Below are 20,955 nucleotides of genomic sequence, written 5' to 3' on the forward strand. Positions count from 1 at the left end.
TTTGGCGAATAGATTGCTCAACTACATTATCAACTTAAGTATTATAAATTATGTAAATATATTATCCAGTATTATGAATAGTGAATAGAATTTCATTTAAATATTATTTGCCTTGAAATTATCTTTCTACTATTATTTGTTTCACCAAAGGTTCTACGTGAAAAATTAAGAATAAAATAAGCTATAGTTCAGCAAAAACCTTAAATAAGACTTTATATAAGGCTTTGGATATTGATGAGTCCTACAAACAAAATAATTGAACCAGCACTTACGTGATTCATGCCTCTAAAAAAAAGAAATGCCATCTTCTATGAAACATGTTACATACACCCTAAAATAAAAATCATGTATGGTTGATGTTAAAATTGATAAAAGGCAATTCATGAATATTCCTTAGAGGGGACGTTAAATGAAATGGTGTGCAATTACAATATTAATCTAGATCTAATGATTTTAAATCTACAACAATATTTACATTAGACCCGGTGTTAATATTTCAAAGCAATTAAGGAGAAAAGTAAAGTGATGTGTTAGGCCTACAGATTGCATGCCTATGAAACACAAGCTCATATCAAACCGCATTTGTTGCACCACTTTGTCACACAATATCAGAACACCATACACTTAGGTACTGCTCAGAAAAATCTTGGTTTGGATTTCATGGTTCAGTTCAACATGTGTGATAGCAACCAGGTATAATCATTTGCTTTATGTTATGTCTTGTAACAATCCCTTTTACACGAGAGCTAGCCTTTTACTGTTTGTTCTACTCTTCACTCTAACTCCCTAGCAAATTCTCATATTTTTTCAATGGTTCTTGATGTTTTTGTTAATAGCTTCTATCTCAAAAGTATCTTCCCAAAATACACTAATTTATTTCTCATCTATCACGATCTCTTAGTTCACACTGCCTCAGCTTTGAATCCACAAGTCCCGCAATCTCACTAGTTTATTAATGATTTTAAATTAATTTTACAATACCTCATTATTTCTATCCATTACATTTTTTTTATTTAATTTTGAATATCTATAAATTATTTTAATAAATGTATCATTATATTTGTAAAAAACTTATTGATTTATTTTAAATTTGACATAAGTATTGCATACACAATTTTCATATGATATGCAAACTATAAATGCTCTAGTTCAGTTAGTACTTTGTGCAATAAAGCAATAAAGAACACTTTAGAGTTGCATTACACTTAGCACTTTAAAAACAATGATGAGACCGTGTTCATTAACATATATATACAACAACAACAACAACAAAGCCTCAATCCCACTATGTGAGGTATTTTCATTTGGTTCTAATAAATTAAGATCGTTTTTTATACAATAAGCCCAAGTCTTCCTAGGTTTACCTCTAGCTTTCTTAACATAAGTCCAATCTAAAATATCTACACTCCTAATCGTATCATCAAATGGTCGATGCTTAATGTGACCAAATAATCTATGACGACTTTCTCTAATTTTGTCCATCACGAAAGCTACAACAACCCTATCATGGATATATTCATTTCGCATTTTGTCTCTGCGTGTAAAGCCACTCATCCACCTAATCATTGTCATCTTGGCAACACTTAACTTAGTATTATGCTTCACTTTTAAAGGCCAACATTCAACGCCATAAAGCATTGCAAGTCTCACCACAGTCTTATAAAATTTTACTTTCAATCTAAGTGGTACTTTTCTATCACACAAAAGGCCCGAAGAATTCCTCCACTTCAAACAACCAACTTGAATTCTACTATTAACAACCCCATCTATATCACCATTGTTTTGAACAACAAACCCGAGATATGTAAATCGTTCACACATTTTAATAATTTGATCACCCAAAGTTACACTTCTGTCACTAGAGCTACTACTACTAAAATTACATTCCATGTATTCAGTTTAAGTTTCTACACAAATGACGGCCTTTAGACTCTAATGCAGCCCTCCATTAATCAAGTTTTTCATGGTTTTTTTCTCTCGTCTTATCCACGAGAAGAATCATCAGCAAAAAGCATACACCAAGGTACATCCTCTTGTAAATGTCCAGTAACACCATCCATAACTAAAGCAAACACCATCCATAACTAAAGCAAAAACTTAAAGCCGATCCTTGATGTAATCCAACATAAATAGGAAAATATTTGATCAATCCTTCTTCAGTTTGAACACAAGTAACAGCTCTAGTATACATATCTTTAATGACTTGAATATAAGTCATATCAACACCTTTCTTCTCAAGAACTCTCCAAAGGATATCTCTTGGAACCTTATCGTAAGCTTTTTCTAAATCAATAAAAATTAAATGTAGATTCTCCTTATTATCTCATCTATGAACTTCTCCCCCAAACTTCTGAATAAATGTATAGCTTCCATAGTATACCTGCCCGACATAAATCCAAATTGATTATGAGAAATCTTTTAAATACGTCTTAACCCATGTTCAATTACCCTCTCCCATAACTTTAAAGTATGACACATCAACTTAATTCATCTCTAATTTGCACACTCTTGCGCATCCTCTTTATTCTTAAAATGGGGACCAAAATACTCTTAATCCACTCCTCAGCCATCTTTTTAGTTTTTAAATAATATTAAAGAGTTTAGTAAGCAAAAAAACTACCAAATCTCTTAAGCATTTTCATACTACAATTGGGATATCATCAAGTCCTACAAACTTTCCACCCTTGATTTTCTTTAAAGCATCTTCAACTTTTTCTTTACTAATACGACGTTAAAAATGAAACGTTTTATTATTATTAACGATATTAAGATCACTAAGGTCGATCGTATTTTCAGAAACTTCATTAAAAAGTTTATCAAATTAACTCATCCACCTATGTTGAATATTTTTTTCTAAGAAAAGCACTTTTTGATTTTCTTCTTTAATACACTTTACTTGAATTAAATATTTACTTTTCTTTCTCTTTATTTAGCTAGTTTATACATATATTTTTCATTCTCCTTAGTATCTAATACATTATAAAGATCAATAAAAGCAGAATTTTTAGCATCTCATATTATTCTTTTAGACTCTCTGCGAAAATCTATAAACATTCTTGGGTTCAATTAATAAATAATTTTCAATTCTGCTTTTGTGTTGCAGATTCCATAGTTGGAAGTTTCATATACCAATTACAAAGACCTTTTCTAACTATGTTCCTTAATCAGATTTTCATGCTTCTATATTCTCCAATTACATATTTTACTACTTGTTTAATAGTGTTTGTTGCACTATCCCACATAGAATTTGTTCCATCATAAACATTCCAAATTTTGAAATCTTGAATTTTACTCATAGAAATAATTTTATTTGTCTTTTAAATTCCCCCATCTAATTCTATGATTATGAGTCCTAGTATTATTTCTTTTACAACTCTTCATCTTAAAATCTAGAACTAATAAACGATGTTGGGTACTTAAATCCTCATAATCTTTACAATCTCGAATATATCTTCTTCTCATAAGAAAATAATCAATTTGTGTTTTATTGAAACCATTCTTATAATTAATAAGATTTTCATCTCTTTTCTTAAATAAAGTATTAGTAATAACAAAATCATATGCTAAAGTAAAATCTAAAATAGTTTTACTTTCTTCATTAGTCATTCCAAAATCATAGCCACCATAAATATTTCTAAAATATTCTACCACTCTATTGACATGTCCATTTTGTCCATTTAAATCTCCTAATCTCCTCCAATAAAAATTCTTTCTTCAAGAGATGTCGTTTGTATTAAGTCTTCTAAGTCATTCCAGAATTTATCTTTAAACATTATATCTAAACCTACTTGAGGAGCATAAGCACTTATAATATTAAAAATTTTTGTATCAATGATAATCTTAAAGGCTATAACTCTATCTCCAACTCTATTAATTTTTACAACATTATCTTTCAAACTCTTATCTATAATTACACTTACATTTCTAGTGTGACTCTTATTAGAATACCAAAGTTTAAAACCTAAGTTATCAATCTCCTTAGCCTTTTCTTCAACCCATTTAATTTCTTGAAAACATAAGATATTAATCTTTCTATAAATCATAATGTCAACTAATTCTATTAATTTACCATTGAGAGTGCCTATATTCCAAGATCCTATCATAATATTAATTTCATTTGTTTTATGGACTAACTTCTTTATTCGCATCCGTCGGTAATATGGGAGTCCTTGCTTATTTGACACTACACCCAGGCGTCGGTGTAACAGCCCTTGCACACTTTTTACTATATTCAGGCTATGCAGCGCGTCGCTTCTAGGGGACGCCCTAACACTTACACAAAAATCAAAAGAATTCATGTCATGATTTTCTTTTATAAGTTTTACGCTGGCTATCAACTATCTAACGCAACCCTCCACTTTTCACATTCGGGCATAGGACCGATAATGGCAGTGTTAATGAACATATATATATATATATATAAATCTTAACTAACAATAGATATTAATTATATTTCAAATGTAAAAATGAACAAAGAATGATCCAAAAAACATTTATTAATGAATTATCTTCTAATTTTTTTGCTATGATTGAATAACCAGATTGCTATTAATGTTGTCATTTAGTGTCAAATGAATTAAATAAATTAGCCTCGTAACAAAAGCTAAGAGGCGTCAATTTGTTAGAGAATTTGTTAATGGTAAATAATTTTAAAACACCTGAAATTTAAGACCCTATCCACTGAGTCAATTTTAAAAGTGTATAATTCATCATCATTTATATTTAAACTAAATTCATTAATTCTACCTTAAAAGGGTTCTTCGCCTATACATGGATATCATAACTGCATAGTTTGCCTACTTACAATTTTATTAGCATTTCAATTTCTAGGATTTAGTGATAAGTCATCATGAATATCTCTTAAAAAGCATATTAGCATTGATAGCATTTACATAAATTACATGATTTGTCAGAATTACAAAAAAAAATTTATTCTCAAAAAATGGCTATAAACTATGACAATTATAAGTTGCTGATATGAATAAATGATATGCGGAGTTTAAATATGGTGATAGAGGTATGATGTGTTTAAATTCAAAAAATCTCCCACGGAAACTTTTAAGAAATTAAATGTGATGAAAGTACAATCAATTAAAATTCTGCAATGAACTGGAACTTATCCCAAAAAATTGAAAATTCAAAATACTATGATATTAATAGATTCCAATGGGTCTAAATTGACCATATTTCAAGATCCTGCTATCTATTCCTCGGAGTCTTCTTTTTCCACCTCTTCTTCGTAAAACTCATGTAATCCTCTGCACATAATTCAATTCAACTTGTTCTTCAGGTAATTGAGGATGATAAAAATTTGTACGATGTTGATGAAGGATTCTAAAGGTAAATCTTTTCCACTAGCAAGAGAAACCTATTTTTTATGACTTTGTGAATTAAATTACAAGACATGTAAAATCTATGTTCAAATGTTTTTGACAAATATCAAATGCCAATTGCAAAGCCAAATTTGTCCAAGTCGGTCAAATTTGATAAAAAATTGTCATTATTCTTGTTGGAAGCACCACATCAAATAATGAGTTAAGAAATTTCAAGTAATTTGAGGCAACCGATCATGATGACCTTGAGAAACGGAGTATTTGTTTTCTAATTCTAAGTTCGTTTGTATGATTTGGTATGATATCAGATTTGATTCTTAGCTACCATCAAGTTCAATAAAACTGCTACCTATAGTTCTTACTTGGTTGTCATTATGGTGGCATCAAAAGCATTATTTATCAAAGCTGACACTTTTTCAAGCCAAACAAGTTGATCAAACTTCTCTTGCTTCTAAAATTGTAGCTTTGTTGGTGTTCTTTCTGGGACTGTAATAGGTATTCGATAGGTAGAGTTACAGGTTACAAAATTCATGCTGATTGCTTCTCTGGCTACTTTGCAATTCACAAACCTTACCGTTGTGTGGCTAAAGTTGGTTTAAAAAATATATATATTTGGGGGTGTTTTAATTTTATTATTTTTGGATAAGGTTGGTGCATTGGGTTGAAGCTAATTAGATTCACTAAACAAAAAAAGAGTATAAATAGATGTTCGAAGGCTTGCAAAAAATTATCCTTGGTTGAATAAAAATTTCTTTCAGTTTTAATCTCAAGCATGAAAGTTGAATATGTGATCCACTTACTGTCGTACCAGTGTAACTCTAAAAATATAGGGGGGATTTATCTGCTAGAACGAATATGAAACTTACAATTTTTACTTTAATATCTTCTTCTCTTTACTAAAGCTCTTCTAATTATTGCTAGTTTGTGCCGTTAAGTTTGTTCAAATTTTAGAAACTAGGAATCTATTTATGGTGATTAAATTACAATTCAAGCTTAATTTTATGTTGTTCAAATTTCTTACTAATTTCTTTAAATTTATTATATCATTATGTTATCATGTGGAGTATAATTCTCAAATCAACTATTGTATATTTAAAGAAACTTATCACATTTTGCAGAACGTGATCTGTGAATCCTAAATTCCCATGCTGATTTATATGCATCACACCAATTTTGTTGCATTAGAGAATGATACACCGAAGATGTGGAATAAAAATCAAGATAAAAGACGTAAGTGCACTAAGTCAAAAACATTTTATTACACTCAACCAAAATACAGAGGAGAATTCATAAAATTTATCTGAAATAGTTATGTGAAGAATTTTATCATATATTGTGTAGCATATAAGTTGATAGGATACGAAGTGATTACAATTGAATAATTGCTTCTGCATGGAATTTTAGATGAAAAGACCCCATCATGCAGCATAATCATATTGTTAACAACAATGCAAGTAAATAATATAGCATAATCATATTGTTAACAACAATGCAAGTAAATATCAGCAGAAAGCACAATTATTACTTCACTACGCTCACCTCAGACTCATCATCAAGTACTCTCTCCATTAGATAAAAATCACAACATTTGGCGATTTCTCGAAGCACTTCGACCACAGAAGGCCTCACCGTAGCTTGTTTCTGCAAGTAAAGGTTTTGAACTTGAAAACAGATATGTATCTAGAACTCAAGGGAGCCCTAAGTTTCTGCTATTTACTTGAAGCTCTTCAGGATTTTTTTCTTCCAAAATGACACCAAGTAGCTGGCAAGTCACCTGTGCAAAAAATGCATTAAAGCATAAATCATGATAGGCACTTGACGCATATTTTCCATGAAGAAGATGACTATGATTGAGCATACGCTGCAGTTAAAATGGTAAACATGATTCAATATGATTAATGCTATATTGTTCCACCAAATGTCCCTCAAAGTAAATTTCATATACGAACAAGTAGACAGATTAAATGACTCCAACCAAGCTAACACCATCTAAACTTTTAAAATAGAAAATTTTGATGTATGAATCAATATATAAATAAAAATAACAATTTATATATCAATTGGCACTCTTGAGGACCGACTACACTGTGATGAAGCCGGAATGATGCTTCAAATGAGTCAATATAAAGAGTAAAATATATCATGTTTCCATGCTCTGAATTTCGCAAAAAAGTTAGCAGAAATTATAGTAAATACGATCCTATGATTTACCACCTGACAATCAAAAAATTTTAATCTTTCCAGGTCATCATAGATGTGCAGGCTGCAGAGTCCTAAAATCCAAGATTGGACCACCATATAAAGAGGGATATCACCCCCTTCTGACAATTTATAAAATTATCACCTAAATTATATGAATAATCGTCACAGTACTCGCAATTAGTTCGCTAATGCTTTTCCAAAGCTTTTCTTCTCTTTCAACTGTATGTTTATCAAAGAACAAATTTGCCAGTCCTGGAATAGAACAATAAAACCTTCACAAATGCAAAGGATTCAATTAATATTTGTAAAAAGAGCAAAATAATATAAATCACAACACAATGCATAACCGTAACACAGTCGTGCATGATGGAGCACAATTTTGCTCATAACATGTAACATGCATATGGTGCAAAAAACACACAAATTTTATTTTTATTTTCTTGGAATAAAAAAGCAAGGTGATTTTTAAGCATGCATGATGATGCTCCTTATAATGACCCTATGCAATCCGCATTAGCCTATTGGTTGAGAGAGCTTCGGCCTCCCAAAAAAAGTGGTCATGAGTTCAAGATATTGCATATGCGGAGTACGTATGTTTGTCATTAAATTCTCTCAAATATGTCTGTGATAATCCGTTGTTAATGCTTTTCATCAAACATTAACTTATCCCTTAACTTGTCCCTTTCCTCGATATCATCTATAGATTAGTTCATGTTCACGATTCACAATTCGATAAGATTTGCTGATAAATTTAAAAAAATTAGGAGATTATGCCATTCTCTGAGTGCTTGTTGGTTTTCTCATTGAAATTATGCCTATCATGTAATATTACACTTTTAAAATTTTAATTAACTTAAAAAAATAAGATAAAATGAATTGAAACTCTGTGTTCATAACATTGTTCGATTGTTTCCCTACCACTAATTGGAAAGCCTACGAAAGATTAATCCTCCCGTCCCCTCATTCGAATGAAACAAACAAGAAAGCACACGTGATACAGCGAATGAAAAGAGGAAGAAGTCGTGCCCAAGAACAAGAAAAAGAAGCCAGAGAAAAAGAGAAAGAAGCAAGAGAAAGAAAAGAGGAGACAAGCGGCTTGTGTGCGTTATTTTCTTTCATTCTTGAGATCTAACGAGCTCGAGCAGCTCGAGCAAAACTTCCCCTCTCGTCATTAACACTCTTGTAGCAGTGTTTATGCGAGGAAAGGGAAGACCGAAGGTGAGTGGAAGTGACCTAATTTAAAGAGAAAGAAGTGAGGAGCTGAGCGGTTTTCCCCATTCACGCAAAGCTCCCTCAGCTCTAGAGATGCTTCAACTAGTTTTTTGCAGAAGGAGCAGCTCAAGTGGGTTTTCACTTTGAGCATAGGCATTTTATTCCAAGAGTCTGTGAGCAGGTTAAAGCAACAAGCGTGCGGGAGACGCTTGATTGAGAGCTTAAAACTCTATTTCGATAGCAGAAGACTAGGCAGCAAGGAAATAAATGAGTTACGGCTTAAGGTCTGAAACTTTTTTAAGTAATTACATAACTAAAATTCTTCCATGTTAGTCTTTCATTACTTTTGTGCGGCTCATCATGGCACCCCAATATATGTCAATGGATTAGCTTACAAACCATAACAGAGGCATTGTCTGGAAAAATAAGCTCAATCACACTTTTGACACCTTACACATATAAAAGACATGGAAGAGATAATGCATGACTTTCTAATTAGTATTCATCACTTTGTTGATATATTAGCAGCTCCACTTCATTAAAATCTTGAAGTAGTCCTTATGCAAAAAATAATTTTAGCCCACAAAACTAAAATCATGTCCCTTGAGAAAACTTCCCCACGAACTCCACAAAAGTTCAAATCTGAACCAACTCCCATGCCCATTCAAAACCATTGTCAATATTCCCCTTAACTGTTAAAAGTTATCCGCCTATTAAACCCACCCTCACCCCAAAACTTATGTCTAATAAGATAGTTTCTGAAAAATCAAAAACATCATATGCACCTCCAAAATTTACAAATACTATCCATGGACTTCTTGCTAATGTGATTCCGTCCATAAAGGTAAACAATAGAAAAATAAATTCAAGCTAACTCTGTTAAAGAAAGCAGAGTCCATTCAGCCATGTGGCCAGTCATCCACTCATTATGAATCAATATGTACTCAAATAATAATGTCATTAGTTTACCAAATAAAAAATAATCAAACCCCAAAAGCACTTGGAATTCATCTAGTTCTTATTTTTAAAACCACACACTTCCTATTATATCATAGTCAATCACCACGGGTAATATTATAATTGAATGCTTAAAAACATTACATTAATGCATAATCTAGTCATGCTTGATTAGGACTAGGGTTATTCCATATTATTTTCTACATAACGAGTGTAATGTAACCATGAAAGTAATCATTTAAGAGAAATGTATGTTTTTTACTTTTATTATTAACTCGATGACATTTTGGTGACTTTCTTCTTCCTTTGAAGTTTTATATTAAAAGCTTCAATTATCCTTGTAATTCCATGAAATTGCTTTAGTGATTACTTAAAAAAAAATCATTATTATTTTTTTAAATTACTAGTAAGCATCTTCCTTCCGTTATCGTTCTCATTCTTGGTTGGTTTCCTTAGCTTGGTCAGCACCACATCACAACTTCTCCAACCCTAAAATACATCATATAAACATATAAACGCATATCATCATCCAAATCGCTACGACCACAACTATTCTCTTTCATTTAGTTATAGAGCTAAAGTAGATTCATGTCATCATTTTAAAGAATTTGAAGTGTAACACAATTTCCAAGGAAATGAACCATCAAGGCAATGTCATAAAATAACAAACTTCAAGTTGTGATGAACTCCTTTCAAAGACAAAGTTGATAAAGAAATAATTGTATAAGTTTATCAATATTGGTTTATTAGCAGTGCAAAAGACCTAAAATTCTTCCATGTTAGTCTTTCATTACTTCTGTGCGGATCATCATGGCACGTAATATGTGCCAATAGATCAGCTTACAATCCTTACAAAAACATTGACTGGAACAATAAGCTTAATCATACTTTTGACACCTTACGCAACAAGTTAAAAGATGTAAAAGATATGAAGCAAAACTTTCTAAATAGTATTCATCACTTTGTTGATATATTAGCGTCTCCACTTCTTTAAAATCCTAAAGTAGTCCTTATGCAAAAAATCCTTTCAGCCCACAAAACTAAAATCATTATCCGTTGAGAAAACTTCCCCACCAACTCCACAAAAGTTCACATCTGAACCAACTCCCATGCCCATTCAAAAACATTGCCAATATTCCCCTCAACTGTAAAAAGTTATCCGTCCATTAAACCCATCCTCACCCCAAAACTTATTTCTAATGATATAGTTTCTGCAAAATCAAGAAACATCATATGTGACTCCTAAATTTACAATGCTATCCATGGACTACTTGCTAATGTGACTCCTTCCATAATAGCAAACAATAGAAATATATATTCAAGCTAACTCTATTAAAGAAAACATATTCCATTCAAAACACCACAAGCTTCCTTCAACAAAAAATTGCTCAATTTATGATAATTCAAGCAAGCTAACACAATCTTCTAAAATCAAGTAATTTTAACTTTAAAGGGCAGAGTTTCTAAAAGTATGGTAAAGATAATACAGCAATAGACCTAATTTCAAACATAAATATGATGACAAGCAAACATGTTGGTACAGTATTTTAATTGCATGGTCAGCCTCCTTCATCAGAAACAAGTGTTACTTCAATCAAATTTAATTAAAACAAGGTCAGACCTCACCTAATTATGCATCAATATGTGCACAAATAATGGTATCACTCTCTTACCAAACAGAAAAAATGGCCAAAGCCGAAAGTATTTTATTTCTATAGACCACCTCTCTCTCTCTCTCTCTAGGATAATGTCATGAAATTTTCTATAAAAACACACCACATGACCATAAAAGCAATCACTAAAAAGAAATAAAATTGATTCATTTTTACAAATAATCTATAAATAGCTTGGAGATGTTTTTCCTTCCCTCAAAGTTCTTTAATGAGAACTTCAATCATTTGTGAGTTTTTAAAAATTATTAAAAGAACTACAAAATATCATAATTCACTCTTTTCATTAATTGTCTTCACTCTCCCTCACTTTTATCTTAGTCACCCTCCTTCCCTCATATTGTTGTTCTGGACCTTGGCTTGGTAGACCACAACACAACACTTCCAACCCTAAAAAAGTCCGCACACTCCTACAGACCCATGCCACCATCTATATAACCACAAGACACCAAAATAATTCTCCTTCATTTGGTATCAGACCTCTAAAACCAAATGACGTAGAATAGTCGGGATTTATAGAGATTTAATGATGTAATGACTAAGAATGATTATTTAGAGGCTAATGAAAGTCCTGTTATGATTGAATTTTCGACCACGGCATGATTATCTAATAAGCCTCAGCACAAAAATCAGCGAAGAAATCATAATGAAATCACAATAGATAAATGGAAAAAACACAAATAAAGGATGCTCTCACAACAATCAAGGAAAACAACCAAGATACAAGCCTAATCTACTTTTCGAGATGGTAGACACTATACGTCACTAGAAATACCACAAGAAGAAAGAAAACAGCAGCCACAACAAAACATGTATAAAAAACAACAAATTCTAGGTTCCTCCCCTTAATATAATTCTAGCAAAATATTTGAATACTTACCTTCCAAACTTCCCTCCAAACTTCCCTCAAGCTCTTCTTGTGTGATTATGGCCCAAGTGAACCCACAACCTCCTTTCCTTCCTCTGCACCTCGCCTGCGTCCCTCCCCTTCTTCCCGCGACAAAAGTCGGCACGCCTATGGGCTGACTGGATTACAATCGGTCGGTCCTTCCTGAATCAGCTCCCGCCTGAGCATAACATCACTCCCCTCCTAAAAAAAATACTTTGTCCTCAAGATGGAAAGAAGGAAACTACTTCTGGATCACCTCGTATGGCTCCCATGTCGCTTCATAGCCTGGCAGTTTTTTCCTCTTAACCAATACCTCCTTCGCTCCCCTTACTCCTCGGTGCACTCTCTCGATCTCTAATGGTTGCAGAATCACCTCTAAGTCCTCTGTCAGCATCAACAGTAGTGTAGATGAGGGTGTGTAAACTTTAATCGCTCGTCTCAGCAGAGATAAATGGAAGACCGGGTGCAGTGTGAAAGATGTTGGTAGCTTCAAATGGTAGGCCACTGCCCCGATGCACGTCATCACCTCATAAGGACAAAAGTATCTCAGTGAAAGTTTCTTGCTTCTCCTCTTGGACAATGTCTTCTGTCGGTAGGGCCTCAGCTTCAGGTAAGTCATGTCCCCTATTTCGAAATTCACCTATTGTGCTCATCCGCTTTCATCTTCATGATTTGTTGAGCCTTTAGAAGATGCTCATTGAGCTCTGCTAGTATCTTGTCCCTCTCATCCAAGTACTGATCAACATTAGATAATGGTGTAGTACTATGCCCATAATGTACAATGTGAGGTGGATGCTGCTCATACAATATCATAAAAAGAGTTGTTTGTGTGGTGGTGTGGTACGAAGTATTATATCAATACTCAGCCAATGCAATACACTTAGCCCATAACTTCGGTGTATCAAACACAAAACAACACAGGTATGTCTCCACACTTTTGTTGATCACTGCATCTATCCATCGGTCTGGAGATGATATGCATTGCTCCTTTTTTAAGGAATATCCCTTACAACCTAAATAGTTCTTTCCAGAAGTGGTTGAAAAACACATTATCCCAATCTGATACAATCGATTCTGGTACGCAGTGCAAACAGACTACTTCCATAATAAACACCGTCGCGATCGAGACAACACTGTAGGGATGTCGTACGGGAATGAAATATGTATACTTAAGCGATCCACAACCACCATAATCACCGTGAGCACTTCTGACCATGGAAACCCCTCGATAAAATTCATCGTCACTTCTTCCCAAACCTTCTCCGATAATATTAATGGTCGTAGTAACTCCCCTAATGATGTGGTCAAGTACTTGTGACACTGGCACACATCACATTTTGCCACAATGTCCTCCACTTCTCTGCACATCCCCACCCATTAAAACTCTGTTGCTGGATAATTGTAGGTCTTCTGTACCCCTGAATAACCCTCGACCGCACTGCCATGAAACTCTTGTAATAACATAGGAATATATTCTGACAACTTGGGTAGCACGAATCGCCATTGGAGCAGTTGTTGTCCCCTCAATGCATATCCTGGATGGCTGTTCAGATCTTGTAGTAATTCAGTTCTTATTTTCCTCAGCTTCTCATCCATTTCGCTCTCCTGTCTCAAGGCCTCCCAATTTAGGACCAAGAGTATCGATAGGGTCGTCAATTGGGATTCCTCCGCCTTTCTCGATAGCGCGTCAGCTGCCTTGTTCTCCAACTTTGGTCGGCACTGAATCTCGAAATCATACTCCAGTAGCTTCAATAGCCATCTCTGATGCTCCTCAGTTACTATCCACTGCTCCAAAAGATACTTTAAACTTCTCTGATATGTCCTAAACAAGAAATGTCGTCCTAACGGGTAGGGCTACCACTTCTAAATGACCAAGACAATTGTCATCAATTCCCACTCATATACTGACTCTAGCCTCACTCTGGCTCTAAGAACATGGCTGAAGTAGGCAATCGGCCACTGATCCTACATGAGCAATGCTCCCAATCTGTATCCTGACGCATCTGTCTCCACCACGAATGTTTTACTAAAATATGAAAATACTAATACCGGTACGCTAGCTATAGCCCCCTTCAACTGTTCAAAGGCATGTGTCATTGTTCTCCCCATTTGAAATTGTCTTTCATCAATTGTTCTATCAGTGGTCATGCTATCATGTAATATCCTCCCACGAACTTCCGGTATTAGCCGGTGAGACCCAGGAATCCTTTCAACTCATTTAAATTTCTTGGTGAGGGCTAATCCGCCATAACCTCAATCATGGATTGATCCACTACTACGCTGGTCACATGTACTAGATACTCTACCTATAACTGCGCAAAAGAACATTTCTTTAAGTTAACATACAATTAGTGCTCCCTCAACATCTCCAAGTTGTCCTCAGGTGCCCCAAGTGCTCTGCCTCTATACGACTATATATCATAATATTATCAAAGAAAACCAAGATAAATTTCCGAAGATAAGATCATAAAACCCTAGTCATGAGAGATTGAAAATGTCGACGGGGTGTTGGTGAGGCCAAACGACATCACTAAGAACTTACAATATCCTTCATGTGTCCTGAATGTTGTCTTGTGCACATCCGTCGGATTCATCCTAATTTGGCGGTACCCTACCTTCAGATCAATTTTTTGAGAAAATAACTACACCATAAAGCTCATCCACTAATTCATCAATCACAGGAATAGGGAACTTGTCCAATGTCGTTTCCCCGGTAGTTCAGGCAGAATCTCCGACTATCATCTTTTTTTCTTCACCAACAGGACAAGACTAGAAAAAGGGCTCAAACTAGGCCTAATAATCTTAGCCTCGAGCATCTCTCGGATTAGCTTCTCTATCACATTCTTTTGAATCTCGGGGTACCTGTATGGTTTGATGTTGATGGAAGAAACGTCTTACTTGAATGTAATAGTGTGGTCGTGCTCCCTCTGAGGTTAACTCGCTTGGCTACTGGAAAACATCAATAAATTGATGTAAGAATTGTTGAACCAATTCCAAAAACCTTGCCAACTCTAAATCTCGATCCATTTTAATGCTCTGCAACTCCACCAAGTAATCCAATCCTGCTCCACGAATCAACTTTACCCTAGTTTTGAGCGACACCATGATTTTGTATAAGCTAGCATCTTCTCTCTATACCACCTTCCTACCCTCCACTTGAAACTCAATCATCAAAGATTTCCAATCCACCTTCATCGCTATCAATGTTCGCAGCAACTTCATCCCCAGAATCACATCAATGTCACCCAAATCTAAAAGAGGTCTTCTACCACCTATTGGTCATGTATTGTCAGAACGAAACCCTTGCAAATTTCTCAACTTTTCTCCACCTTCCCTGTTGCCAAAGCTCCCTGTACTCACCAACGCCAACCCTAGCTTCTCTACAACACTGATTTGAGAAAAAAGTTATGTGCAGACCCGCTATCCACCAACACCACAATCAGTTGTTCCCAGATCCATCTCACCTTCATGGTCTGATTCGGGGTAAATCCCAACACCGAATTGAGGGACACCTCTGCTACATCCAAATGGAGATGTTCCTCCACTATTTCCTCTTCTTTTGAGTCCTCACACTTTGTATCCTCCTATTAAACTAAAAGACCTTGAAGTGTGAACTCCTTGAAACAGTGTCCTGGGGCATATTTCACATCACAACGGTAACGCAATCCTTTGGCTCTTTTGTCATGTACTTTTGTATCTGTGAGACGCTTGAAATTACTCCCGAGGCGAGGTCCGGTACTCCTCTTTCAAGAAGTTCCCTTCCAAGCCTACTGCAGAAATCCCCTCAACCTCCCTGACAAAATCTCTAGCTTCTCTCGGTACTCCATAGCCATCCCCACTTCAATCAGAGCATAGATATACTCGTGTAGGTCTTCTTCTTGAATGACTCGGAAACATTCCAATAATCGATCCTTAAAGTCCTCCCATGAGTGTATCTGATATCTTGCCTCCATCCACTAGAACTGCGCTAAGGCCTTCCCCTCCAAGCATAACCACGCTGTCATGAGCTTCTCTTCCTCAGCCAACTCCTTGTTTGCAAAGTATTGCTCCACCCGATACACCCATTCATGTACATCCTCCCCTTTGAAGATTGGCATCTTGAGTTTCCTGACCCTAAGGGTTAGTTTGGGGCAGCCACAGTTGTTTGAAGAAGCAGCTGTGAAGCTGCTTCTAAGAAGCTGCTGCAAGAAATTTGCTATAAAAGAAGCAATATGCATGTTTAGATGTCCAGTTGTTAAGAAGTTGCAGTTGTTTCTAAGAAAAAAGATTGTAATGCCAATGTATAGGTGTTAGTATTGAGTTAATTGTTTCAACACGATTTTAAACATGACATAAGAAAACTCTTTCAAAAGTGTACTGAAAGCAAAAGTCTAACAACTTATATCAAAAGTTACACATGCCTTAACAATGAGTAACACAAATATTAAATTACAATAGCAACGAGTAATGTTATCGTTATGTTACCCTTGGTGTCCCAACGATCAAATCTTCGAGATAATTTTCTCTCCAAAACTACTCTCCACATGTGGTCATCTAAAGTGGAGTCTTCATAGTCATCAACCCAATTAAAAAGGTTACAATCATCTTCTGATCATACATTAAATACAAAAACATATGGCCATAATATTTATTTTAGCATAGCCTAAACCACAAACGCTCGTTCTCAACAAAAAACACATACCATCAACCCAAAAAAACAAGTATCAATTATAATAAAGTAGGATATTTTTACATAAGAATTGTAAAAATGCAGCAAAAGAGCATGCAAGAAAAAAGAAGTGATCTGACCATTATAGAAATCAATATCCATTCTACTCACATAATATAATAAGTACTGATCGATAGACACACCTAAAGTAAATATTATCTCTCTCACTTTAATTATCACATAAAATATTTGTAATGAGCTCTCTAAATTATTTCATCTCCTCAGCTCTCTAAATTATTTCAACTTATATCAAAAGTTACACATGACTTAACAATGAGTAACACAAATATTAAATTACAATAGAAATGAGTAATGTTATCATTATGTTACTCTTGGTGTCCCAGCGATCAAATATTCGAGATAATTTTCTCTCCAAAACTACTCTCCACATGTGGTCATCTAAAGTGGAGTCTTCATAGTCATCAACCCATTTAAAGAAGTTACAATCATCTTCTGATCATTCATTAAATACAAAAACATATGGACATAATAGTTATTTTAGCATACCCTAAACCACAAACGCTCATTCTCAACAAAAAACACATACTATCAACCCAAAAAACAAGTATTAGTTATAATAAAGTAGGATATTTTTACCTAAGAATCGTAAAAATGCAGCAAAAGAGCATGCAAAAAAAAAGAAGTTATCTGACCATTCTAGAAATCAATACCCGTTCTACTCACATAATATAATAAGTACTAATTGATCGACACACCTAAAGTAAATATTATCTATCTCTCACTTTAATTATCACATAAAATATTTGTGATGAGCTCTCTAAATTATTTCATCTCCTCGCTCTTTCTCCATCATGTGTCTGAGAGTTTATTGTATCTTGAGCAATCTCAGGCGTTATTTATTTGATACTCATACGCTTCAGGAGGGGGCATATGATCGATATCGATCAAAAATGTCAAATTTGGCATCATGATGTGACGGCTGACATCGTATAAAATTACGCAACGTCATTGTAGCCACAACTATTTTAATCTGCTTTTGGAATGAGTATGTAGTCATATCTCTTAGAATATCCCACTTCTTCCAAACTCCAAAAAATCACTCAATGACACTATGTAATGAAGAATGTCGCTTATTGAACATCTCTTTCTTCCCTTGAATCACTTGACTACTCTTAAAGTCAAGTGATTTCATATCAGAATATGACTTTAAAAGTTCTTATTGCATCGGATAATCATCATCCATAAGATAAATCCTCTTTGATAAAAATTATGTAAACTGAGTTCATTGGAGACTGTAATTTGAGGAAACATTTTGAAGGTGATTAACCTAGAGATCGCATGGGAAAATTATATTGACCAAGTGACAAATTTGAAAATACAGTTGTCATTTGAACTCCCTTCTCAATCGAACATCATGAAAGTGGAGCACATGTTAAAATCATGTGTTGCCATTATATTTTGTGTAAGTAATCCACAATAGGAACGTGAGCATCGACATGTGTTTCATCAATCGTCTTGATGCAATTTTGCATGATGTAGTATTTTAATTGATATTAAAATTTATATGAAATATTAAAATATAAAACTATAATGTAATATATATCTTAAAATATGACATATACCGACAATCATGGGATATCTCTGGTGAATTTCTTTGGAACTTTTGTGGACAAGTTGACAAAGGCAGTTACACCAACAGAGAGGTAGCTATAAATTATTTCGAATGAATGTTAAAATTGCTCGCTTCTCACACTCAAATTCGTTATATGCGACAAAATATATAATATTATAGTTAATACTTCTCTTGTTGTCTGGGTGCTCGTGAAGGTTGTGATGAGTTTATAGATCTTACAACAGATCTAAAAAAATGATGTGTAATATGGAACATGTTATGAAATCTTCCTAAATAGCCCTTAAGTAACTCAGTTATCCCTTTCTCCCACTTAATGAAGACATCATACAAGGAGTCTTGCAAATATAGGTATCATAGTACTCATGAATTAAGCAAATACTTGTGAAAATGAGTTTCATACAATGATTCCCCTAATTATTATCCATAAGTGCAAACATTAAATAATTCATAAAACATGTCAAATATTAATGGCTCCTAGTTAAATAGTAGCAAAAAAATACACAACAATAGTTAATAAAATAAATAATACAAGAAAATATTACAAAACATTTCCAAGTATAATAACATGCAAAAAGTTTTTAACTTCTTATTATATTACACATCCTTGTTTTAAAAAAAATCCTATGCTCAAAAACAATAGCAATAAATATCTCCCTCTTATTAATATTTTCAAGCACTTCCGTAAAATGACAATAAAAAAGAATGTCATCGAACACTTTGGAGATCTGATGTAGCACAATAATAACCTCTAAAAGAAATGGAGGTGCATGAGGCGCACTTGATGTAGATTTCATTGAAGTGCAAGCAGTAAACAACTCTGTAATCTGATTTATTAGAACTCTAGAACACGCTTTTGTTTTTCAAACCTCTTAAACTCTCTGATTGCTACACTTCGAATAACTAGATTCAGTGTGATCATCAACCCCATGCAATGATTCATCGATGAGGTCATTTGAGCTCTCTTTAGGGTTAGAATTATAATAACCTCGTCTCTGTTTAGTATGTAGTTTGAGTAAATGCATAAGCACCAGTAGTGACGACACCACCAAACATCTAGTCAAGCTTCTCCTCTAATTCAGGATCTATGCCCATAGTATCTAAACTTTTTAGCATTTGGCACTATCTCTAATTTATCAAACATAAATATATAATGTAAGTACAAATGAATACTTACTACATAATAAGAACGAAATGTGCAAATGAATAAGATTACCTATAGCATCTCTCGTCACCACTCTTATGATGCATAAATGGTCTTTTTTGTGAAATCCCAACCCAAACCAGTTAATCATTATTTTAACTCCTTCCATAATTTTTAATCCTTCTTTGGCTGATCTAAGTTATTTTTTAGTTGAGCTCTATTATACTCTCTACTAGTTCCATCTTTGAAGTATGTGATAATATTATGTCAACCCTCTTTATTAAAGTAAGTAGTTGGACGATTGCCTAATTCCACCTCCTTCAAACATAGGTCGCCAAAATCATTTTCAGCCGCTTACTTTGAACTCTCTTGAATTTCCCAATATAATTGACTTTACACAGTCATATATAAAACAAAGAGACTCAAATGGATCATGTAGTTTATTTGTGAATTTGGTGAATTGAAAGTTTCATGAGATTAGAAGATTTACATATTAAACAAAGCTGACAACTGAAAATAAATGAAAAACAAGGGCTCATATTAGAAGTTCAGCATTGGTGCTCTCACAGCAATTGGGGATTCATCTTCCACCAAGGCAAGAGAGTTTCAAGGGATAAATAAATTCATACAAATATGGTGAGCAGATAAAGCAAATTATAATGAACCTCATCAAAATAGCTCTCAAGAGGTTCTCAAGTGAGGAAAATCATCCCCATTTCAACTGTGTTACTCCGACTGTGCATTCGTTGCATCATAGCCCTAAAACTAAAAATATCACTTTGTGCAAGTTGAAGGATAGTCGGTCATCCATTGCAAAATATGGATAGAAACGTATAATACATCCATGGATCAGCGTCACATTTTATCATAGGTAACAACAATTGATCAACACCATACCAAGATAAAAGTAAGCAATAAAGAACCAATAATTGTAAGATCTACCAAGATTCCCTTGAGAGCAATAACAACTAAACAACATACTGTAGCACAGAAATCTACTCTAACAAAATGGTAATCCCATGTTCCATGTTATAAATGTAAAATTGTGCAGTGTGTACGTAAATCACCCAAAAATCTAGTGGACAAAATACTCTAAATTTCAGTGTGTATGCCACAACAATTTCAGTGATGCAACAAAGTTAAGGCTCAAAATATCCACATCATTTCATTTCACATTAAAAGCGAAATGGGGTTAAATGTGTCAAAGGTTGAGAGTTAAATGGTAAGAAACTTAACTCCACAAAAGAGT

At 34.1% G+C, this 20,955-nt stretch overlaps 1 protein-coding gene across 1 annotated transcript in view; it reads right to left on the minus strand.

Annotated features, from left to right (window-relative positions):
* The window catches only part of LOC110038551 (peroxisome biogenesis protein 22), a 41,762-nt gene that overhangs the window by 17,408 nt on the left and 3,399 nt on the right, over positions 1-20,955 (minus strand). The window contains exons 4-5 of the mRNA XM_020743424.1: positions 7,051-7,107; positions 6,873-6,974 (exon numbers count right to left, since the gene is read on the minus strand). Of these exons, the coding sequence (XP_020599083.1) occupies positions 6,873-6,974; positions 7,051-7,107 (159 nt within the window). The remainder of the gene's footprint in view (positions 1-6,872; positions 6,975-7,050; positions 7,108-20,955) is intronic.

The sequence above is a fragment of the Phalaenopsis equestris genome, unplaced genomic scaffold, assembly GCF_001263595.1.
Source record: "Phalaenopsis equestris unplaced genomic scaffold, ASM126359v1 Scaffold233067, whole genome shotgun sequence".
In the NCBI taxonomy this organism is placed as follows: Eukaryota; Viridiplantae; Streptophyta; class Magnoliopsida; order Asparagales; family Orchidaceae; genus Phalaenopsis; species Phalaenopsis equestris.